The 26580-nt window shown below is 38.3% G+C and overlaps 1 protein-coding gene across 1 annotated transcript in view; it reads left to right on the forward strand.

Annotated features, from left to right (window-relative positions):
- The window catches only part of LOC126285117 (dnaJ homolog subfamily B member 13-like), a 77659-nt gene that overhangs the window by 40339 nt on the left and 10740 nt on the right, over positions 1–26580 (forward strand). Inside the window, exon 6 of the mRNA XM_049984440.1 lies at positions 11976–12147. Within this exon, the coding sequence (XP_049840397.1) occupies positions 11976–12147 (172 nt within the window). The remainder of the gene's footprint in view (positions 1–11975; positions 12148–26580) is intronic.

Consider the following 26580-nt stretch of genomic DNA (forward strand, 5'->3'; position numbering starts at 1 on the left):
ATCTTGTATCTTAAAAAACCTATGCTTGAAATTTGAACAAATGCTGAAATTGCAATAGTAAAATAAAAACAGTAACAGCTAAAAGCAACTATGACATCATTTTAAAATGTTTTTCTTAATTTTGTCTCATTGACTATACTATTCCATGAAGAACTGATCTGTACAGTAACATAAATATCGTCAAAGACAATTTCGTGTTTAATTACTTTAGATAGATGAAACCTAGGGCCAGTTGGAGAACATTTTGACACACAATAGATCTATCAAATTGGGCAGTCTGATGCCCCATATATCTGCTTGTGTCACTTGTGCCTTAAAGCAGTTCTGCTGATATCACAGGTGCCTGAACTGTTTTAAGAAGCACAAATGCATTTATTACACTTTTCTATGAGTTTTCACTTTGAAACATCACCTTGTAATAGTGCTTAATGTATCTATAAATTACTTTCATAATTATATTTTTTTGTTTCCTTTCATAGTAATTATTCTTCTTGGATGAGTTTTAATAACTAACACAAGTTCTCATTCTGTACTTCAGTTTTGATTTATGTGGCATGACAACATGATCATTTGCTTTGAACAGAAGGGAAATGTATAGAAAGGAGAAGAAGTCATTGCTAACATGACAATAAAATGTATGATCTGTATTATCTATTGACATCTGCAGCCAGAATATTTAAAATATCTATAGGGTATTCCACAACACAATCATCAATCATGTTATACTTCATATCAAAGCACTCTAAGACAGCACAAACAAAAAAGCAACAAACTATAATAAATATCTATCCTGATGTGGATGGTTATTTACATCCAAGGATCCCATAAACAAAACTGAAATTATTTACAGGGATTGATCAAATTAGTCTTAACAAAATGAGAATATTGTTTATAGATAGCATTGGTATCTAAAATAGTCTGAATCATTCTGGAGGAAAATACATATGCAGTCTAAATGGTATGCTACTGGATTACACATCATTCTTCAGAAAAAAGCTATTCCATTTCTTCCAGTGATGCTGGAGATGAATAACAGACCCTGAATTGCTTTTTCAATACAGACCACAATGCCTTGATAATATTCAGATCTAGTAACTATGGAAGCCAGAGAATGTAGTTTATTTTGGGTATTTCCTCTAAGAGGCATCAGATTCGCTTACTCTAGTGTTCAGCAGATAGCTGCAATTTTATTTCTACTATATGCAGGTGGGGTTAGCTCAAACAAACTCGCTCATTGTGTGTTTCATGTGACACTCAATGTCCATAGAAGAGTTAAGTTTATTTTTTGTTAAAAAATTTTAAAGTGGAATTTTGTGTGCCTAATTGATAACTCTGTCTCAAATTAGTCTAGTGTGATATTCAGCTTAACAGTGTGTTTTAACCGGCAATCTAGCAGCAACTGAGTGGCAAGGCTGCATCACAATAGCAAACACACAGTGTGACATGAGTTGACACACAAGATAGGGAAAGTTGAACAATGAAGAAGTGACAAATATATATTTACAAGATTGAAAATTGCTGGATGATACAGGTACTCATTCTTTTTAATCCCAAGGTATAGTAAAATACATTAGATACTATAATGTTAGTGTATGGAAACACCACCAGGCTGCTCTGTGAAAATATCTTGAAAATGATACTGTCCTGGGATGTATTAGTACTTCCTTTAAACTCTAATGCAGTCAGAAACAACAACAGGCACTGTATACTTCATGGCATGACTTGCAGTGTCTTGTGTGCTGGCTTGCACCACACTGTCTGCCTGCTGTTGCTGTACACAATGTTGCCCCATTACTGCTGGAATATTGGTTATTCTTTGGGTTTTGCTGTTCTTATAAAATCATGTTGTTAAGCCAAATATTGCATCAGACTAATATGGGACTATTGTATTACTATTGTATTTCAGATATGTATAGAAACATCGAAGAAAGTGTGCAAGACAACTCTTATGAGAGAGAAATGGGATAAAAATTGCAGAAATGTGCGAAAACACTAGAAGAAATGTGCATGAGGGCTGTTAGTAAAGGCTGTTTGGGCAATGATGGGAAATTATTGTTGAATGTGAAATAGATGTTCTCTTAAGCTCATCATTCACTTTTTTTGAAATGCTTAATAATGTCCATTATACCCTCCTCCTCCCATTCTTCCTTGTAGTTCTTGTATGTTACTAGTCATTAAATACCTTTAAACCAGGACTGTCTCTGGTGTATCAGCAAACTTAGTAGCCCAGATTTAGGACTTTGAAAATTTTGAATTTTATGCCTCTTCACATTTTTTAGCAGATTGCCTCTTGACACACATATCAATGCATAAGAACAATTTTTGTAGCCACACAACATATTTAACTTTGACATGCTACTACAGCACTATTAATTCATGCCATCTTCTGTCTGTTGTGACACTAAAAAACATGGTTACAAGAAATCCGCAGTTTATTAGCTCATGGAGCAACAGCATAACAGTTTCAGGTCACAGAGTGGCAGCATACAAAACAGATACAGTTTACAGATGATTATAGGCAGACAGGTACAGACAAATGATGACTGATGAGTGCAGACTTGTTGATGCATACAGACTAGTTAGTATAGAATAGTAACAAGGACATACTACTGGCTGAGTCACCTGGATCAGTGTGGAATGCACCCACATTGCTGCAGGAGGCACTTTCAGAGGGTAAGAGGTGCCCATGTAGGTGCAGGTGGCACCTGCATCAGAGTAGAAGCCATCCTCCACATGCGGGTGGGCCATCTGGCAGGAAAATGGGTGGGTGCAGCCTTTAGCAGTGTGTTGCCACAGTGAAGTGTGATGTCAATGGATGCCATTGCAGAAGCAAAGTCATGAGAGGATATGAAATGAAGAAACACTGTGCAACGGAGGCCTTCAACAGAAGAAATGTATAACAGTGCTGTGAGAGTCACCTATACTGCGGTAGATAGGCAGCTAAAAACATAAGAAAAGGGCATCAAATGACCAACATCCAAAAGTGTCCAAGAAGGTACAGCAAAGGCAATAAGAATTTTGTCCCAAGGCAGTGTAGGTTCCAGCCAAGTGAGGAAAAGCAGTGTGTGGTGCTGAAAGTAGATTGTGGCGGGCTGCAACCAAGAACAGAAAAATGCTGTTTGTGTAGCTTACTAGATGGCATTTGATTGGTGCCAAGAATAGGGAGCCCAGTCATGTGTATAGTTGCAAGTTGAAGAGCACAACAGGTGCTCTGGTGTGCTCTCTCATGTTGCACAAAGTGAGAGAGACAAGACAATAGTTCAGCAGTCAAGAATGGAGTTACACTGACAAACATCTTCATTGGGTGTTAGGGGAAGGAATATTTCCCTGAGCATGGAGCAGGCAGATCATGGCCTGAAGAAAAACTCAAGGAAAGTGGCTGTAACATGGGTACGTGATTGATGAATGACTGAAGCCAGTACCAAATGGAGTGCTTATTGACACAACAACAGAGAGAAAGATGCTGGGTGCTAAAAAGGGTACCAACGAATAAAGAAAGGGAGGCCAGGTCCTGAAAAAGAGAGCAACAAACATAACAAGAGGAGGGAGGCCATTCCTGGAAAAAGAGACCATAACAAAAACAAGGCATTACCAGTGTCCATGTCTGTTACTTGAAAGACAATGAAGTGTTGGCAGAGCTGTAGGTAGGAGCTTACCAAACCAGAAATATGATAAACACGCTGCAAAGGCTTGCCAATTTGCAGCAGAGTCATCAGGCAGAGGAACACTGTGATGCTACACCGAGGAACAGTGAAGCACATACTGTCAAAGTATCCACGAAATTGTTGAAGGCAGCCATAAGGAATCTACCATTGCTTTTGAAGCACAAGAAAGTTCTGTAGTGGAGCACACTGTAATTTGACTCATTGGCAGTTGTATTATATGACAAATGAGGTGAGAGAAAACAACTGCAATGATGAACACATGTGAGAAACAGACTTGTTGCCATTTGTGTTGTGACTTGGAAGACAATGAAAAATACGATTACTAGATATTTACAATTTATTAGATTACAGAGTGACATCACAACCGTTTTTAGGTCATGGGGCGAGAGCATATAAGAACAGGTACAGACTAAACACAAGTACAGACAAATGACCAGTAGAGATTTTTTGACGCATACAGCTGATGGGAGACAAGAATCCATTCTCACTCCCTCTTGGCTAATAATATGCTCCAGGTGAGTAACTTGTGATTGGGCAAAATGACATTTGTCAATGCCTTAATTTGATGTGAGCTGCTTTCATTCTATTCAATACTGCACCTAGGTGTTCTACATGTTCATCTAGATCTTTTGAAAAAACATCATCGAAATAGACGATGCATTTTCTTCAGTTTTAACCCTTGCAGGATTTCATCTAAGAAGTGCTGAGATGCTGCATCTGCATTTTTTAACCCAAAAGGCACTCTGCAATACTGGTAGTGACTGGATGATGTTGTAAAAGCTGTTTTTGGCATATCATCTGGACATACTTCAATCTTGTGATACTCACTCCTTAAATCTATCATAGAAAAAAAGTTTGTGCTGTCCCAGGTTATCCAAAGTTTCAGATATTAAGAACTGGATATGCATCAGTTACTTACATTCATCTAAAATCTATAACACAAGCGAATCTATTTTTTTCTTGTTCCATCAGGTGACTTCTTTTGCATGTTTACTATACTCGCTGACAAAGTACCATCATTGTGCTCTAATATGGCTTCTTTAAGCTGTTGATCTCTGAACTGTTCTATTAACTGCTGGAGATGTGGTGGTAGCCTAAACTGTTTACTGTGCACTTGTGCTTGACTACCTATTGGAAAATAGTAGTGTGTTATGGGTGTGGCTGGTAAAGGCCCATCTGATTTAAACAAATCTCTATACCGAAATAACAATGCCTCCATAACTGATCGATCGTCACTCTTTAAGTGACTAACCTTGCTACATAACGCAGATGAGCTGACAGTTTGCTTGACCTCATGTACTATGTCTGACCCATCAATTTCTTCTTAATTAAATACCTGTTGAGTAGCTACAACCGATCCCTATATTCATTCAGGAATTGTCCATGCTTACTGGCACCATAACCTGGCCATTTATTTACCTAGCACGTGCTGCATTTTCGTATAAAACAGTGCTGTTCATCCAGCATGTGATTACTTGATAGAGGTTCTGTTAAATATAAAGCTTGTTGTGAAACATCAACATCTGTCATTATCTTAGTTAATCATCATGCAGAACAGTTTGTAATGTATACACACTTAGTTAAGTTGGTGCCACCTTAGCAGTGGGTGTATCCTGTGACACAGAAACATTTACAACTTTTGCACTCATTGGAACCAAATTCCTCTTGAGGTCAATTGTTTGTTGCTAAAGGTCAATTTTAGCATGACGCCTAACCAGATATTCTTATCAGAATATTGTGGAAAATCTGTGTTCCAGAGTTGGCAACACTTCCATTTACATTAGAAACCATGTGTTTCCTACCGTAAATTTAAGCTGTGCTGTCCCCAGTGAATATGTTTTGTTATTCCCTATTGTGTTCAATTTCTATTTCAGTGTTTTAAGTCTCATCTTGTTCATGAAGTCCAGACACACTATTGATATGTGTGCCCAGTATCTGCTAAAACCATCTACTGCCTTTTATTTATCCAAGCTATCAAGCAACAGTCCATCTCTGCATATGTTTTAATGGTACTGAGATTTACTGGGAATGCTTCTTGATGGAAGAAACATTGATGTTGGTGTTTAGATTTTATTTGGATTGTACTTGCACTGCTTTCTAAATTCACAGTTCTGAGCATTATTGCTGAAATGTCAGCAATTGCAACATTGTGACTGGTCACACTGTGCCTTTAAATGCCCCTGCAGACCACCACAGCAACATTCTTCACCAGACCTGAATATCTTCTGTTCAGTAAACATCCCAGTTGCATTATCCACTTCTTCTAAATGCGTAGTAATGCAAAGTGCTGTTTGCCTGCGAACAATCTGGTGGACCTCTCTGAGGAACATGTCCAATGCTCTATTCTCTGTTTCCTGCTTCTTTAAGCAAAGCTCTATCTGTATCTGGCTTGTGTGTCAGCTCTGTGTACCGATTTTCCATATTCTGTCAGAAAATGATTCCACTTCTTCATTCGCCTTGTGTTTTACACTATTCAATTTCTTTCTAAAAAACATGTACTGTTCTGTCTTCTATACCTCTAACCCTCTGCTAACTCACTGAATGCGGGTATCTTATTAAGCAGTTCATGATATGAGATATAGGGTTTTGCTTTACTCATGATAGATAACTAGGCCATCTGCAAGCACGTTTCATCTATACAGCTACTCAATGTGACCAGGGCTAATACAACATCTATAAACATATTAACATCCTCTGTTGTTTTCATAGAGAAGAGAGTTACTAGATTTGTGGCTGAAGAACCAATGGATGAAAGGGGAACATTAACCACAGTTTCAACTTCGTTCAGTCCTGACTGTCCCTGCTGTTCCGCCAATAAAGCTTGTAACTGCTGACTCAGCTACTCATTAAGTGCTTTCTGTTGTTCATTAACCTCTAACAATTTGGGTACTTGCTTTGTAAGCTGTTCATATATGTGCCATGCTTGTGCAATTTACCTTTCTCATTTGTACACAAATTAAGCTAGTATTGCTTCCAGTAATAACTCAATAGCCACAGTTGCAAAAATAAAACAATAACATCTAATTCAGATTCCTAATCATTAACCAATGACACTCTGAACAATCATCTGCCAAGTGACTGTATTTTCTACATGTAGTATATATTGCTGGTATGAATCTACCACATTGTGCACTATGTCCTGTTAGATTACAAGTTTTGCAAAGCGTTGGTCACTATTACCTTTGAAGTGCGATAAATCTGCCAGTTCTCTCGGTCTGTACATGGTAACTTCAAAGTCTTTAAGTACTAACTTGGACGTGGCAAAGAATACAGTTTTTTCTTTTGGGAACAACTACCAAAGCCTTCTCTTTGACTCTTCCTCTGTGAGTGTTCCTGATGTTGGTGTACTGGATCATTTCCCTCCAACTCATACTCGTGATGGGCTGGAGAACTTTTGACCACAAATTTGTAGGGGTCGCTAGCTGCTGTGAGTGTTCCTGATGTTGGTGTACTGGATCATTTCCCTCCAACTCATACTCGTGATGGGCTGGAGAACTTTTGACCACAAATTTGTAGGGGTCGCTAGCTGCAGGCTGGAAGCCACTACTGTTTTGTCAGGATGCAGACCAAGGACCTGTGTGGTGGTGTTAGAGGCAATAAAGCAGTACTCAAGATTATTCCATTTATCACTCAAATACAGATCATTGCCACATCTTTTACGACCGCTACTGGCTACATAATTCAGAGAGAAATCTGCTGAATCAAACAGTGGACTCAAGGCTACCCAGGATGCTGCATCGGTGCAGTGGTTTGCTGCTCATTGGCAAGGTAGGCACACTTCACCAGTAGACATGCTTGGAGATAGCAGTGACTGTAATATGTTTGTTTGATTCACACACCTTTTCATGGAGTACTCAATCCCTCCCAAATCATTGCCTGCATTCTTCCATCAGGGGGACCACAATGTTGAATACTGTGATGTCATGCTGAATGCTGAACCTGGCCTGCCAGTATGGTAGGCCATGAGACTCATGCAACGCTTGAGTTTCAGGGTAGCTTCTGCCCTGGACCAGTCTTGTTGGTAGACCTCTGGATTATCCATTAATGCTGGTTGCTGTGCTGACTTCAGTACTGGACACTGGACTTCATCATCCATGGCCACAGATCGCTGATCTTCTAGTTCACCAGCAAGTGTGAGACCAACACTAGAACAGTGTCATACTCACAAAATGTTACCATAATGAACGAAGTTAATAATTGGCTCCTTCTACCGACCCCCAGACTCTGATGATTTAGTTGCTGAACAGTTCAGAGAAAATTTGAGTCTTGTAACAAATAAATACCCCACTCATACGGTTATAGTTGGTGGTGACTTCAACCTTCCCTTGATATGTTGACAAAAATACTTGTTCAAAACCAGTGGTAGGCAGAAAACATCTTCTGAGATTGTCCTAAATGCTTTCTCCGAAAATTATTTCGAGCAGTTGGTCCACAAACCCATGCGAATTGTAAATGGTTGCAAAAACACACCTGACCTCTTAGCCACAAACAATCCGGAGCTAATAGAGAGCATCATGACTGATACAGGGATTAGTGATCACAAGGTCGTTATAGCTAGGCTCCATACTGTTTCTTCCAAATCCACCAGAAACAAATGCAAAATAATTTTATTTAAAAAAGAGGATAAATTGTCACTAGAAGCCTTCCTAAGAGGCAATCTCCATTCCTTCCGAACTGACTATGCAAATGTAGATGAGATGTGGCTCAAATTCAAAGATATAGTAGCAACAGCAATTGAGAGATTCATACCTCACAAATTGGTAAGAGATTGACCTGATCCCCCATGGTACACAAAACAGGTCAGAATGCTGTTGTAGAGGCAACGGATAAGGCATGCGAAGTTCAGGAGAACGCGAAATCCTGAAGATTGGCTAAAATTTACAGATGCACGAAATTTGGCACCGACTTCAATGCAAGATGCCTTTAATAGGTTCCACAACGAAACATTGTCTCGAAATTTGGTAGCAAATCCGAAGAAATTCTGGTTGTATGTGAAGTACACAAGCGGAAAGACGCAGTCAATACCTTCGCTGCGCAGTGCCGATGGTACTGTTACTGATGACTGTGCCTCTAAAGCGGAGTTATTAACCCAATTTTCTGAAATTCCTTCACCAGGGAAGATGAATGGAATATTCCAGAATTTGATGCACGAACAGCTGCTAGTATGAGTTTCTTAGAAGTAGATACCTTAGGGGTTGCGAAGCAACTCAAACCACTTGATACGGGCAAGTCTTCAGGTCCAGATTGTATACCGATTAGGTTCCTTTCAGATTACGCTACTTAGCAAACATATACAACAGCTCGCTCACCGATAGATCTGTACCTGAAGATTGGATGGTGGTTGTTATGTTTAACGTCCCGTCGACAATGAGATCATTAGAGATGGAGCGAAAGCTCGGGTTAGGGAAGGATTGAGAAGGAAAATCGGCCATGCCCTTTCAAACGAACCATCCCAGCATTTCCCTGAAACGTTTTAGGGAAATCACAGAAAACCTAAATCAGGATGGCTGGAGATGGGGTTCAACCGTCGTCCTCCCGAATGCGAGTCCAGTGTGCTAACCACTGTGCCACCTCGCTCGGTTGCAGATTGGAAAACTGCGCAGGTCGCACCAGTGTTTAAGAAGGGTAGTAGGAGTAGTCCATCGAACTACAGACCTATATCATTGACGTCAGTTTGCAGTAGGTTTTTGGAGCATATACTGTATTCAAACATTATGAATCACCTCGAAGGGAATGATCTATTTATACGTAATCAGCATGGTTTCAGAAAACATTGTTCTTGTGTAACGCAGCTAGCTCTTTATTCGCACGAAGTAATGGCCGCTATCGACAGGGGATCTCAAGTTGATTCTGTATTTCTAGATTTCCGGAAAGCCTCACAAGTGACTTCTAATCAAGCTGTGGGCCTATAGGGTATTGTCTCAGTTGTGCGACTGGATTTTTGATTTCCTGTCAGAAAGGATGTAGTTCGTAGTAATAGACAGCAAATCATCGAGTAAAACTGAAGTGATATCAGGTGTTCCACAGGCTCTGGGACCTCTGCTGTTCCTGATCTATATTTGACCTGGGTGACAATCTCTTAGATTGTTCGCAGATGATGCTGTAATTTACCGTCTAATAAGGTCATCCGAAGACCAGTATCAGTTGCAAAGCGATTTAGAAAAGATTGCTGTATGGTGTGTCAGGTGGCAGTTGACGCTAAATAACGAAAAGTGTGAGATGATCCACATGAGTTCCAAAAGAAATCCATTGGAATTCGATTACTCGATAAATAGTACAATTCTCAAGGCTGCCAATTCAACTAAGTACCTGGGTGTTAAAATTACGAACAACTTCAGTTGGAAGGACCACATAGATAATATTGTCGGGAAGGCGAGCCAAAGGTTGCGTTTCATTGGCAGGACACTTAGAAGATGCAACAAGTCCACTAAAGAGACAGCTTACACTACACTCATTCGTCCTCTGTTAGAATATCGCTGCGCGGTGTGGGATCCTTACCAGGTGGGATTGACAGAGGACATCGAAAGGGTGCAAAAATGGGCAGCTCGTTTTGTATTATCACGTAATAGGGAGAGAGTGTGGCAGACATGATACACAAGTTGGGATGGAAGTCATTAAAGCAAAACCGTTTTTTGTCGCGGTGAGATCTATTTACGAAATTTCAGTCACCAACTTTCTCTTCCGAATGCGAAAATATTTTGTTGAGCCTAACCTATATAGGTAGGAATGATCATAAAAATAAAATAAGAGAAATCAGAGCTCGAACAGAAAGGTTTAGGTGTTCGTTTTTCCCGCGTGCTGTTCGGGAGTGGTATGGTAGGGAGATAGTATGATTGTGGTTCGATGAACCCTCTGCCAAGCACTTAAATGTGAATTGCAGAGTAATCATGTAGATGTAGATGTAGATGTAAATGAACCAGAGAATCAAGTGCAAATGACTTGAACACCATTGATCCTGCTGATCATGTGCTCTAGGCTAGTGGGGGTGGAGAACAGGTATTTATGTCCTCGAGGAGAGAGATCCGCTCTGTGACATCATTCGTAAAGACCACATCAGTTCTGCTCTTTTTGAAATATCTGTGGTCTTCAGTTCCACTTCATTTTCTTAACAAATTTGCTGCAGTATCTTTACTGTTTAGTCAGACCCTTGCTAGATGAAGCTTTGTCCTGCCTAGAGTCTCTTACATAACATTTTGAAGGCAGCTTGGTCTACACTCTTCTAACAATTTTCTGCTGGGTTCACTCACAATCTCGCTCAAGAGTGTCAAGGTTGTTGTCTTGCTGACTGAGTAACAGCACTGATATGTTAATACTTCCCAGCTAGCAGCTGTTGATACTTCCACATGATTGAGTAAGGCCAGCTGTTCAAACTTCCTATTCAAACCTAGAAAATTTTACTTCCCAGTTCCCCTCCACTGTAATATGATTTGTCCTGAATTTTATCATTTTATGTCTGCTTGGTTAAACATCTTACCTATTTACATCTACTTTGAGCCTTTTGTTCCTTTAATCGGAAATAAAATCTTATCCTAGCTTAACATTATTTTTACATTTTATTCTAAAATCTCTTACTTACTAGTATGGATCTATTTCAAAAGCATTTCATGGACAGTTCTTCCCCATGCTACAAGGATGACACATGGCCAGTGGTCTTCAGCAGGCAGCTAACATCCTCTGTGTTGAGGGCAAACTCTGGAAGATGATGTGTTCATAGGTGGACAACCAGTTAAGAACACTATCATTAATGACATGTCACTAAATGACAGTGTCACACTATTATTCAGTCATTTTTGTTTGCATTCTGTAAAGTACCACTGTATTTCTGCTTCTTATCAAATTTCTCTCTTATTGAAACTATTGTCTTCTGTCGTTTACAAGTATTCTTTATTGCCATTTATTTCATAGTGGATCCTGGTTATTTTCACCAGCACTGCTTTACCTTTGTCGTTGGATTCCTAAGGACATAATTTTGACTACTTCGTTCCCTTGTTTATTTATTATGGGCAAACTGTCTATTCGTGCAGAATACAGCCTTTTCTTTGTAATAGTAAATCTTGTTTATTTTTTCATTATGGCTTTGTTATTTATATATGTTTGTAATTAATAGACAGACATCATCTTGCACAGTAATAGTTGAAACTGCGCAAATATTTACAGAAGTTTCAAAATGATTCTTGAATTTTTTTAGAATAACTGCCTATTCAATACAGAACCATTTTTATAAAATAGCATATAGACTGTTAAAAAACTGATATAAATTTACATTCAGAATATAGTATTAAAATTACTCAAATAAGACATGTATTTCAGCTGACATAATGTTTGTGACTGAAGATCGTCCCCATGAGAGATTCAGAAGAGAGGGCACTGACCTCATCATGGTGGCTCATATATCACTGCTTGATGCCCTAATAGGCTTAACAATCACAGTCAACACACTAGATGGGAGAACACTTCATGTTCCTATTACTGATGTTGTACAGTAAGTACAGTCAAATAATTCTTCATGAAAAATATTGTGTGGTCTATCATTGGAGGAGCAGTATTTTACTTACAAGACAATACCAAATCACAGTATTCTTCACTTCAACTGAACTTGTATTCTGGATATCTGTATGTACTGAAATTTACTAAATTAATATTCAAAGGTAATTAACATTTTGCATAGCAACTTTAGGCACCCAAAACAATCTTTATACTTAACATGTGCAAAGTGAATGATTAAATCAATTTGAAAGTTCAGGAGAAGCGGTTTGGGGTACACTTACTACTTGTCAATATCATTACATGTTTTGGCTATCTTCATACTGATACTGAATTACCATATTTACTTGACTATATGACAACCCTGAATATAAGTGTTGCACTCTCTCACGCGCATTCCTCTTTTTTTTTTTTTTTCTTTAATTGAACAAAATGGAGACTCCTTGAGAAATGTATTTTTAACTCTCTCTGAGTAATCAAAATTACAAACTGTTTTATTGGTATTAAGTACCTGCCTAAAGAAATTAACATTTTACCTATTCCAAATTGTGCCTTTTATTGTTCATCCTCCACTTTGGTGATACAAATAGGAATAAAGTACAAATTAAAAGAATTTTTTTACATTAATTGTTATTTTCACTTCCCCTGTTGCTTACTGTCCAAGCCAATACTGATTGGTAGCACTATTTTTTACTACTACTACTACTACTACAACTACTGCTACTAAGACGGTGGTTTGAAAAGTTCTCGGAATCACCAAGGAGGTCAGCGCTAGTGCAACGAGTTGTTGGCGTGACATTCATTGGACAGCTGCCTGTAAACATGTGCCATGTCAGTGCTCTTGGAAGAGAGCTATGGCAGTGATGTGGCTCTGTTCCTGTGTGTTGATTTGTGAAGATGGAAAAAAAATCGAGATTCGAGCAGTGATTAAGTACTTCATAAAGGAAAGTATGAAAGCAAAGCACATCCATGCAAATTTCCAGAATACACTGAGGGACTCTGCTCCTTCATAGTCAACTGTTGCCAAGTGGACAAATGAATTTAAATTTGGTTGGGAGAGCTAAGATGATGATCCACGCAGTGGTCAACCAAGATGTGTCGCTACTCCAGAAATCATTGCAAAAGTGCACAAAATGGTCATGGAGGATCACCGATTGAAAGTGTGTGAAATTAATCATGCTTGCCAGATGTCATCTGAAAGGCAATATCACATTTTAACTGAAGAATTAGAAATGAAAAAATTATCTGCAAGATGTGTGCCACAGCTCTTGACATGCGCCCGCACACATGCCGTTGCCATGCCAAAATTACACGAACTAAGGTATGAATTGTTGCCAGACCCACCTTATTCATGTGTTATGGCTCTAACAGACTTCCATCTCTTCCCAAAACTGAAAATTTTGCTTGGTGGGTGAAGATTCACTTCAAACAAAGAATTGATAGCCGGAGTTGACAACTATTTTGCAGGCCTGGAGGAAACTCATTTTCATCATGGATTCAAGGCACTGGAACATCATTGGACCAAGTGCATTAATCTACAAGGAAACTACATTGAAAAATAAAAGAAGTTTCAGTGATTTAAGTACTTCTTTCTGTTCCCTTCCAAGAAATTTTCAAACCACCCTCGTTCTAGTACTGGTGGTGGTGGTGGTGGTAGTAGTAGTAGTAGTAGTAGTAGTAGTAGGAGTGGTGGTGGTGGTGGTGGTAATCATCATTGTAGTCATCTGACACTCCTCCCATATTATGGCGTCATCTGAATCCTCATGGCGTTGGACATGCACTACTCTTTTGGTACTTTCATTATAGTTTCAGGTCATTTGTCACCCATCACTTTTCTTGACACCTAAAGAGGAGTCCTGCTTGCAGTTTTCTTTTGGTATAGTTTTTCTGTAAAGAATCACATATAGGGCAGCTTCCTTCCATTTCCTAGTGCACACAGCATTACTGTTACTCTGATCTTTTTGTTGTTATTACTTCTTATATGAACACTTTTAAAACCTGTCACACACAAAGACATATCAAAATAAACAGGTGTCTGATGAGTATTGCCCAAATGGCCTATCAAACGTATTTTTAGAATGATTATATGATGCTGATACACAAATAGTTTTTTGTCAGAAACCTTGTGAAGTCCTTGAACTAGCATTGTTCTGTGTCACAACATAAGCTACACTCTCTTCATTATCCTCATCCACTAGTCAGTACTTGTTTTGAAGTTTGCAATGCATGTAGTTGGAAGATTCCACTTTACCTCCAGCATATTCATTCATACAGTTTCTCAAGTAATTGGGAAGCCTAACTTGTGTTTCTCACATACATAATGAACAACCCACTGCTCCCATTCATGAAACCTTCCCTGCTTGTCCCCTGAAAATTTGCTGCATAGAACAGACATTCTTTAATTTATTTTTAATTTGAATCCACCTGTGAATATTAGCTTCTGTGGCACCAACATTTTTTTCCTGTTGCACTGTCATTTGTGGTCTCTCCTTCATGAATCACAATTAACTTAGAATTAGCATTGTGTTGTTTGCATGAATCAGTTATAAACAGTGAACTCATACATCTACGTTACCCAACAGAGTCATGGCATCCATTATCATTTGCTGAAATTTACAGTTCTTACAGCATTGACAATATAAACAAGCTGAATGACAGCAATATGCTGTCAAATCAGTTCCCTACAGCTAAATTGGGAGAAATTGTGCCATGTTATGTTAACAGGGCATGTCATCATGTGTTGCTAACCTTCAAAATCAACAGTGCTGTAGAGCAGTAGCTGTATTAGCACTTTTTTGCAGCTCACGTTTCATTTGTCATTCCACATTTCAAGTGTCCAGTGGAAACATTTTTTGTTTTGTTTTTAGCATTAATTTATCTCCTACAAACAACTTTCTGGGGAGTGCAACCACAGCTCAGAGACATTGTGAATAAGTATAGAAAACTCTCAGCACACAATAACCGTTCAAATTGTCACAGGAATTATAACAATTGAAAAAGTCAAGACTGACAAAGAATTTCCAAAAGCCACATAGCTGTATGAAGGTGCTTTATTCACAACTACAGTTTCACATCACATTCTTCAGGTTCGTAATGGTTATACTTTCATAATGATGATGGACAGTTACATAGTGTCAGCAATTGGGAAGTTACGTTAAGAGTCAAACCACATTAGTGGGTTGTCATAATAAAATTGAGAAGTATTGTTAGCCTCCATAGGCTGCTTACAACACATCGGCCTGTTACCAATATCATGGAACTACACACATCACACAGAACTAAGTTTTACTTACATTGGTTTTATGCATATGGTGTCAACCAAATCCTGTAATATATCCTATGGGATGTTATCCAGCCTGGGCCATTCAGCAGTTATGCTTTGTACATTTTGATAAGCCTCTTTTGGGTGTATTCAATATGACAGCCCACCAATGTGATTTGGTTGTTAAATGTGAATAACTTCCTGAAAGATGGGGCTCCATAATTGGCCATCTACATTATGAAAACATAACCATTATAAACCTGAAGATGCATCTATACTTACGTGAAACCAATAGATGCAAATAAAGACATTTCATAGAGCTATGTAGCTTCTGGAAACACCTCATCACTCTTGAATTTTTTAATCTTTATAATTTTTGTGACAATTTGAAAGATTATTGAAAGCTGAGTGCTGTTTATTGCTATTCACAATTTGTCTCCTGTAAAAATGTATACCATTGTTAAGTATTTGTCCATTTGTAAAGTCAGTTCAATTCCAGCTACCATTCACAGTTCAGACAAACTACAGTTTAAACATGACAGATATCCACAAAGCTCAATGTACATGGGGTACATTCCCCAGGGTTGCCAGTATGACAAAACTTACTGCCTGCTCAAGACTCTCCTCCGCACATTTGTCCTAGTGCTTGGTCCAGCTAGTGCCACTGTCCCAGTCCTTCAAAATCTGGACTTGAGTTCAATTGCCAGAGCTTCAACTGTGAATGTAAGACAATCTCGTATTTTTTTTTAATGACGAATTTTGCAAAACCCTCATCTCATGGTCAGTCTGTGGGGCTGGATGTCATTTCAGTTTGCAAAGATTTTTTTTTTCCAGAGTGGGAAGAGACAATTGCTCTCCCCTGCACCTGACTATTTATCTCCTTGGAGCAAAATCTTGGATTGTGCAAGGATGCAGCCTGAAATTAGTCATGGCATTTAGAAGGTACCATCCTACCATTTGCATCAAGTGATTTGAGGAATTCGCAGAAACCTGAATTGGGAAGGTATATGAACCTGGCTCCTCCCAAACACTGCAATATTTTTCATTGCATGCTCATATTTGTCCAAAGAATTTATTGTGGTACTTAAGACCCTCAACACAGCTATTACACCTTGTTTCACACATAATTCACCACATTCAAACAATGGCTGAGCCAGCTTTGTTGTATGGGAACAGGACTTTGATGATAAAGTGTAGAGATGAAACCTAGATGAAAGCAGCAGAAATAAGATTCCTAACAGCAATTAAGGACTGTTCCAAAAGAGACTACATAAAAATAAGGATGTCCCTGATGACCTAAAACATTACAACAAGTATCCTTCATGACACCGAATGCCACTTGTGTTACTACAGGCACATGCTGTAGCTAGGGAACTATATAAGCAGAGCAGAGACAAATGGGGAATCACCCTAGTGATGATACAGACCACAAATGGGGAAACCTGCTGATATAAGTGACTTTGACAAAGGGCAGATTGTTATGGACCGAGGAATAAGAATCTCAGAAACAGCACAGGAAGCTGGCTATTCATCTGCTACTGTTGTGAACAAAGTGTATGAAGAACAGTGAAACTACGAGCAGGCAACAGCTCACCTCGCCTCAAAATGTGAAGGTTCCAAGCTTACCATGTCTATAAAACAGGATAGGCAGTAGTATGCTGTATGTCTGGTGGCAGAGTACAGTGTTGCTGTGGGCACCAGAATTTTGAAGCTTATGATTCAATACACATTGCTGAACATAAATCTCTGCAACAGGGGAACCCTACATGTTCCAATGTTGCACCAAATGACATCGTTGCTTATGATTGTTGTGGGCACAGGATTGTTGGAATTGGACTGCAGATCAGTGGGATTGTGTCACCTGGTTTGATGAATTACATTTCTTGTTACACCACATAGATGGTCATATACAGATATGCTGTCATCTAGGTGAATGGTGTAGCACTCTCCCTCAATCTGCTGATGTCGATACATCTTTGGATGTTAGTTATTATTTCAACTTCCCATTTCCAACATTACTACTTATCCACACTGTTTCTGATTTTTTATTATTTCTATTGAATTGGCAATAAAATGTTAAATAGCTTTTAAATCACAATTTATGCTTTGTAATATTTCATAATCAAACCGTCTGTCATCGAGAGATACAGTTTGCCACTTTCTTATGATTATCACTGACCAATACTATTGTGGAAATAACTTTAGTTTTTTTATTAACAACATTTAATAATAATTAAATGATCTTGAATGATTATGTTTTGTATATAGAGAAAAGGAGGGTTGAGCCTATAATCACTCTGAGCAATTATGACAACTAAAATGTCCATGATTTTTATAGTTCGTCACTCAAGGATATTACAGCATAGGGACCATGGTCCATTACTATACTTCAATGCAGTCATTAAAACTTTGCATGCTTTTACTTTCACAAAGCTAAGTGTCCAATTCCATTCTTTGTATAGTCTACAGATCATATTATCAGTTATGGAGCATGTAGTAGAGTTTAATACCGAGCCACTACTTTCTCTCGCACATGCAGTTCCTCAGATTCTTAGTCTGTGATATTACAGCAAAGATCTACCTAAAGTCTGTCCCATATAAATTAACTATAGTCACTTTTCTTGCAGCTTAACAGAAGTGCCTTGATCCCTTCCGTAGCACATTACACGGAAATGCCAGCTATACTGCATGGTGCAGCTACGTAGACTTATTCAGAGAGCAGAAATTTATTTATTTATTTTATTTATTTATTTCGTATTCCATTAATCCGTATTGTGATAAATCACAAGGATGTGGAATGAGTCATGATTACATACAACAGATATAATACACATATATAAAATGACAAAAATGTACCATAAGATTATGAATAAGTTTGTAGGTTAAAATCAAATCAAAGGTATAGCTCAAGTAATATAAAACAATACCTAAAAAGGAAATATAGTACATTTTCCAAATTAAACAAATAATATACATATATAAAATGACAAAAATGTACCATAAGATTATGAATAAGTTTGTAGGTTAACATCAAATCAAAGGTATAGCTCAAGTAATATAAAACAATACCTAAAAAGGAAATATAGTACATTTTCCAAATTAAACAGTTAATGTGATCTATAGCAAACAAATTTTTATCAGTATAAAAAATCATTGCTTTATCTGTAGATATTCATCAAGAGAATAGAAGGAATTTACCATTAGGTATTCTCTCAATTTACATTTAAAAGTAGGTAAGACATTAATGTGATCTTTAATACCTGATGGAAGGGAGTTGAAAATTTTTGTGGCTGAATAATGAACACCTTTCTGAACAAGACTTAAATGTTTCAGATCCCTGTGTAGATCATTTTTAGACCTAGTATTATGATCATGACATTCACTATTAGTTTTAAAAAGAGATAGGTTGTTAGAAACAAAAATCATCAAAGAAAATATGAATTGAGAGGTAAGTGTTAATATTTGTAACTTATGAAACAGACTTCTGCAAGAATATCTTGGATGAACACCACTCATGATTCTAACAGCTCTCTTCTGTGCAGTAAATATTTTTTTGGCTAAAGGCTTGTTGCCCCAAAATATTATGCCATACGACATGATAGAATGAAAATAACCAAAGTAGGCAGCTTTAGTAGCGTCCTCATCACCAATGGGGGTGATTACACGCAGAGCATAAGTTGCCACACTGAGCCTTCTATGTAGGTCTAAGATATGCTCAGACCAGTTCAGCTTGCCATCAATTAGAATGCCCAAGAACTTAGATGATTCACAGTGTAGTATATTTTGGTTACCACAGTTTAAGTGGCATACTTCATTTTCTTGTTGAGATGTGTGAAATTGCATATACTGAGTTTTCTGAATGTTTAGAGTTAGTCCGTTGCACTTAAACCAGTGTAGGATGTCAACGAGTACAGCATTACATTTATTTTCTAGGTCACTGTTATTTCGACTTTCAAGCAGAATAGTGGTGTCATCGGCAAAAAGAGTAAATTTACACTCGGTGTCTGTGCAAAGTGGGAGATCATTGATGAAGATAAGGAAAAGCAAAGGTCCTAGGATGGACCCCTGAGGCACACCACACTTTAATGTGCCCCAATCTGAAGAAATGGGACTATCATTGGCACCATTAATTATCACCTTCTGTTTTCTGTTTTGCAGATATGATTCTATCCATCTACCAATGCTACCTCGCAAGCCATAAAAATTAGCCTTATGTAAGAGAATGTTGTGGTCCACACAGTCAAAGGCCTTAGACAAGTCACAAAAAATTCCAATAGGTGACATTTTATTATTTATTGACTCTAAAATTTCATTTGTGAGAGAAAAAATAGCCTGCTCAGTTGATCTACCTTTTTGGAAACCAAACTGGTTTCTGTTGAGTATGTTGTGGCTGTTAAGATGTTCTACAATTCTTAATTCTTGTATACATTAGTTTCTCTAATACTTTTGAGAAACTACTTAGTAGTGATATTGGACGGTAGTTAGATAAGTTAGTTTTGTCACCCTTCTTGAAAAGTGGTTTCACAACGGCAAGCTTTAATCTCTCTGGGACAACACCTTGCTGGATAGACTCATTAAAAATGTGACACAGGACTTGACATATGTGGTCACTACAATGCTTCAGTATTTTTGGTGAAATGTTGTCAATACCAGTGGAATTTTTATTTTTTAAGGCCTTGATGGTATTTTTAACTTCAGTAATAGTAACTGGGGCAATACAAATTGGGTCATACGTGTTAGGGTTAGCTCTGTGTAATAAATGCGTAGCAGCATTTAAGGAACCGTTACAACCTACTTGTTCTGCTGCAGTTATGAAGTGATTGTTGAATATGTTGGAAACTGTTACAGGATTATGAATAACCTCATCCTTATAGCTTATCTCTGTGGTATTAACATTCTTGTTACTCTTGCCACACTCTCTCTTTATAACATTCCAAACTGCTTTTATTTTGTTCTCAGATTTATCAATTTCAGACTTAATATACAGGCTCTTGGATTTGTTTATCACCCTTTTTAAAATTTTACAATATAACTTATAATGAGACCTTTCAAGGGGATCATTTGATACTCTTAGTGAGGCATGTAACTCCCTCTTAGTCCTGCAAGAAATTTTTATACCTCCAGTAATCCATGGTTTACTGGAAGAAACCTCATTGTTCTTTCTGACAGTTTTTTTTGGGAAAGCCATTTCAAATACAGATATAAATTCATTTAAAAAAAGGTTAAATTTATCATTAACATCTGATGTGCTGTACACTGGCTCCCAATCTATCTGTGACAAATAGTCGTTAAAGGCAGACACAGTTTCAGTGTTTATACATCTATAGGACCTATAGGTGTGAGAGATTTTATTGCACAAACTGATGTTATTTACTTTCAGAAGTTGTCCATCATGGTCAGACAGGCCATAAATTACTTTGCTCACACTAGCACTGTTGACTCTATTCTTGTCAATGAAAATATTATCTAGAAGGCTCTTGCAATTTTCTGTAACTCTAGTGGGCCAGGTAACCATCGCAGCCAAGTTGTAAGAATTCATTAAGTGGTCCAGGTCAGTTTTGAGGTTGTTATCAGTTAAGAAGTTGACATTAAAGTCACCTACAATTATTAAATTTCTAGTTTTAGAGAACAATTTGGTCAAAAGAGATTCTAACTTATTCGTAAAGATGCAAAACTTCCCTGCTGGAGCTCTGTAAATTGCAAGCACAGTAAGTAACATGTCCTTTGCAGAAATTTCAGTCCCGCAAACTTCAAAATGTTGATCTACACAATACTTACTTAGATCTAAAGATTTATAAATGATTTTACTGTCTATATAAATTACAGCACCACCTTTCTCCTTACTTGTTCTGCAGTAATGAGTAGCTAGATCATACCCATCAAGCTGCAGCCCATCAATTCCAACTGTTACATGATGCTCAGTAAGGCATAAAACATGAGGACGGTCAACAGTGTCCATGTCCCCTAAATTTACAGATAAATACTCTAATTTACTTTTGAGACTTCTGATATTTTGATGAAGAATAATAAGATTCTTATAGCTACCTCTACTGTCCTTCTGCTGGTCTGCTTGTCCATTAACACCGTTAGTCCCCGTTGCACTCAAAACTGTGTTGGATACATTAAGACCTATGTCGCAGCTGGAGATTTGTTCACTAGATGTCGTTGGCGAGGTCGGGTGGGTGCTGGCCATAAAAAATCACTGTTTCTTTTTGGAATTCTTCTTTCTCTCATAGAAAATCGGGGATTACCTTTTATCCTTGGAGATACTGCATCGGAATTATTTTCCAGTCCTTGAGGTTCTTTGGGTGGAACTTCATCATATGGTATTAATATGTCATTGGCAGTGACAGGGTGAGACACAGCTATACATCTGTTTCTTGTATTCACATTGGTTCCCTGACGAGAGCTAACAGTACCTGTGCATGGTTTACATAATAGAATTTAAAAACAAAAGTAGCTGCATTAAACCATCTTTGATTTCCCTGATATGCTACTTTGCTTTGGGCATTATTCTGATGAGAGATTATATATCAATAATTTTAATTAAAACTTTTTCAGTGCTATTAATTATTTCCAATATTAGAATGAACCTGATAATATTGTTCTCAATTAAAAGAACAGTTGTAATGGTTGCTCAAAATATGTACAATGCCATGGATGCCAGCTACTGGGGTCAGTATTATGTGATGAGGGGAACATTCACCTAGGCTTCTATGATCCTTATGGTAGTAATCAAAGGCATCATGACAACTGTGGACTATGTGAACATTATTGTGTACCACCTCCATCACTTCATGCTTGATGTCTTCCCATGGGCAATGGCATCTTCCAACAGGATAGCTGTCAGTGTCACATGGCCAGACTCTTGCTGCTGTGGTTCCAGGAGCATTATGGGGAATTCATGTTGATGCCTTAGCCACAAAATCCACTTAATCAAAAGCCAATAGAATACACCTGGGACACTATTAGTGCCTGCACTGTGCCTCCAAATCACCAGCTCATAATTTATGGGAATTGCATGACTGGAGCAAAGGCAGCTGGTGCTACATAATTCCAGCAGCCTACCGAGGATCTGACAAGTACATGCAAAGTAGAATCACTGCTGAATTGCATTCCATAGCTGGACCAACATGCTATTAAGTAGGGGTCATAATGTTTTGGCTTATCAGAATATATAAATGATTAATGAAAAGTTAGCTTCAAAATTTTTATGTGAAAACTCTTAAAGCTTTTTTAATAAAACAAATGTTATTAAAGTTCTTAGAGTGTTGAATAAAAGTATTGCCTCGACCTCATTAATTGGTTTTGGATGGGAATATTTTCATAAATCAAATGTATAAATAATCCTTGGAATTTTGTCTTTAATTACCAGTATTCACTTTTCCACATAATCACCAGCCAATTGGATACATGTCTGCCAACAATGACCAAGTTTTCTGAAGCTGTCAAGGAAGAAGTCGACACTCTGTTTCTTCAACCACAGTTTCTCTGTTCTGTCATAATGGTGTACCCACATTTCATCTCCTGTCACAGTTGAAAGGAGAAAGGCGTCACCTTCATTCTCGTAACATGAGAGAAATTCCTGCAAATTTCAAGTCTGTGCTCTTTCATTTCAGGAGTCAGGATTTAGGGTACCCATCATGCACAGATCTTCTGATAGAAAAGCAATAATGTGACCCACACATTCTTGTGAAATGCTGATTGTGCTTGCAGTTTCTCTCCGAGTGATATGAAGATTGTCCTGAATCATTCTGTCGACACTTTGCTTGTGAAACTTGGTGGTTGCTGTCACAGGACGTCCTACTTTTTGTCAGGCAGGCGGGTCAGATGGTACTGCCTCGACATTTTTAAACTTACTCGCCCAACGATGCACAGTACTCACATCAACACAATCACCATGAACTGCTTTCATTCTCTGATGGATCTCCTTTGTGGTGACATCATCTGCTGTCAAGAATTCAATGACTGCACATTGCTTAAATCGCATTGACCGACCATCTGCGCAGGGTTCCATACTTTGCACTGTAACAACAAAACTGTTTAATACTAAGGCTTCCTGCCAACTGAATCTGTAGAAAAGTGGCTACGGAACAAGCCAGTACCTGCTGCATACCAATGTCACCAACTGTTGAAGAGTTACGAAGGTTTAGGCATTACTTTTCAGTTAACCCTCATACATCGTTGTTCTTCAAGTCCACATATTTGAACGTTCTCCCACTAGAGCACTCCGAATTGTAACGTGTAACATGGCCATGTGTAATGTAACTATGTTGGTTTGTGACAAAAACCTTCTGTAATCAAGTATCAAATTCGAAGAGTTTGTACACACTAGGGGCACCCTCTCATTCAGGATGATAATATGAAACCACTCACAAATCTGCAACAATCCAATGCCTTGGGTTCACTGGTTCAGTGTCATTGATCAACTTCCATACAGTCCATCTTGATGCCATCCAATTTCCACCTGTTTCCAATACTTAAAGAACACCTTCAAAGACTTCACTTTGGTAGTGATGAAGCGGCGCAAGTAGAGGCGAGTTTGTGGCTCCATCAACAAAGTCAAACACTCTAGTCTCTTGTTGGGAGAAATGTGTTCATCACCAGGGTAACAATGTTGGGATATAAATATGTAGACATGAAGAATACAGATGTAGAATCTTAAGAATGTAAATAAAATCTGTTTTAGTTTAAAGCTGCTTTAAGAGTTCTCATATAAAATGTTCAGAGACATTACTTTTCAGCACACTCTCATACTACATAAGTAAAAGAGAGCAAAATAATGATAAAAAATGCATTAGTAATGGTATTTATAGCAGGTGAATTGATTCCACCTTAATATATTTCAAAACGTGTTTTATGATTCTTAAACCAAGTGTTGTCAATGCTGAAGCTGTATTCTGTGCAAAATTATTTTCTTTCCTTTCCCCCCGTCCAGGTTCTCCTAGTACATTTCCCTTTTCTATTATCAAATACCAATTCCCCATCACAAATTTTCATCACACGTAATGATCTGGATAATTTCTTTTACCTTATTATATTTTATTTTAATATCTTCATCATCAGTACTGTGTTGGATACTGGATGGGGGTCTGTCTTGACTGTGATAATGTGTTCTGCGTGCTGTTCATAGTACCTTATCTGCATCCCTATTTTCTTATTCATTTTTAGATGTAGTCCTGCAGAACCCTTATTTGATTTTGTGTTCATAATTCTATACTCATCTGACCAAAGTTCTGTTCTTCGTGCCACAGCATTTCTTTAATTCGCCTATACCTAACTTCATCCTATGTATTTGTCTTTCTGTAACTTATCTAGCCTACTTATCTCATTATGATACCTAATATTCCATACACCAACCAATAGAATGATAATTTTGTTTTTCTTGATAACAACATCCTGCTGAGTAGTCTCCAGTTGTAACATGTAATTGGGAAATGTAACATAGTCCTTCTGTGATTTTAGGAATATTAACATCCCCTACAGAAAGTTAAATCCTAATCTTCCTCAATTATTCATAACAACACAAGGAGTATTACACTGATAGGAAAAAAGTGCAACACCAGAAAATAATTAATGCACAGTAACAAAATTTCGGGAATACATTTGTCTAGGTATAACATACGACAGGGATTAACATTGGAAGATCACATGGTAAAGTAAGTGTGAGAGAGCCATTGCAGATATGAAATGCTGGTACTTTAATAACTTGTGTAACCACCAGAATGTTGAATGCAAACATGCAAATGTGTGTGCATTGTGCTGTACGGATGCCCGATGTCAGTTTGTGGGACAGAGTTTCATGCCTGTTGCATTTGGTTGGTCAGTATAGGAATGGTTATTGCTGTTTGTGAATGATGCTGGAGATGTCATCCAGTGATGTCCCATATGTGCTTGACTGGAAACAGATCTGGTGATTGAGCAGGCCAAGGCAACATGTCGACACACTGTAAAGCATGTTGGGTAAGCATTAACCTGTTGGAAACAAGCCCTGGAATGCTGTTCATGAATGGCAGCACAGTAGGTTGAATCGCCAGATTGGCATACAAATTTCGAGTCACAGTGCATGGGATAACAATGAGAGTGCTGCTGCTGTCATATGAAATCATACTGCAAACCATAGCACAGTATGTTTAGCACGCAAACAGGTTGGTTGTAGGCCCTTACCTGGCCACCTTCTAACCACCACATGGCTATCACTGGCACCAAGGCAGAACAAGCTTTCATCTGACAATACAACATACCTCCACCATGCCCTCCATTGAGCTCTCACTTGACACCATTGAAGTCACAAATGGCTATGGTTTGGGTCAGTAGAATCCACACTACATAGCATCTGGCTCAGAGCTGTTCTTGAAGTAACCAATTTGGAACAGTTCAATGTGTCACTATGGTGTCCTGCTCCTCAGATTGTTGCAGATGCAGTACAATGTGAGAGAGCTACATGCCAAACACAATGGCCTTCCCTCTCAGTAGGCCCATGTGGTCATCTGGAAACTGTTCTTCTTGTGACGATACATTCTTGTGACCAGTGCTGCCAGCAGTCATGTATAGTGGCTACATTCCTACCAAGTCTTTGTGCAGGTTCGCAGAAGGAACAGCCAGCTTCCTGTAACTCTATTATATGACGTGTTCAAAGTCAGTGAGGTGTTGATGATGGGATCTTTGTCACCTTAAAGGCATTCTGGACTAACATCAACTCATCATGTCCAAATGGTTCAAATGGCTCTGGGCACTATGGGACTTAACTGCTGAGGTCATCAGTCCCCTAGAACTTAGAACTACTTAAACCTGACTAAACTAAGGACATCACACACATCCATGCTGAAGGCAGGATTCTAACCTGTGACTGTAGCAGTCACGCGGTTCCAGACTGTAGCGCCAAGAAACCGCTCGGCCACTTCAGCCGGCCACCATGTCCAAGGTAAATAATTCTTATGATCATTATAGCATGTATTTAAAGCATCCTTATAGTGACACTGCTAGTGCCACTCATGTGACTGGGACAAAATTTTAACAGACATCATCTTTCCCTTTCAAATACAGAAACGCATCTACCAACTTTTGTTTATGTCGCACAATTCCTTCATGGTGTGTCAATTTTTTTTTCCATCACTGTTTAAGACAGTTGCTAATTAAAATCATAGGCAGAAAAATATTTTGCTTGCC

Source organism: Schistocerca gregaria, chromosome 8 (assembly GCF_023897955.1).
Source record: "Schistocerca gregaria isolate iqSchGreg1 chromosome 8, iqSchGreg1.2, whole genome shotgun sequence".
Lineage (NCBI taxonomy): Eukaryota > Metazoa > Arthropoda > Insecta > Orthoptera > Acrididae > Schistocerca > Schistocerca gregaria.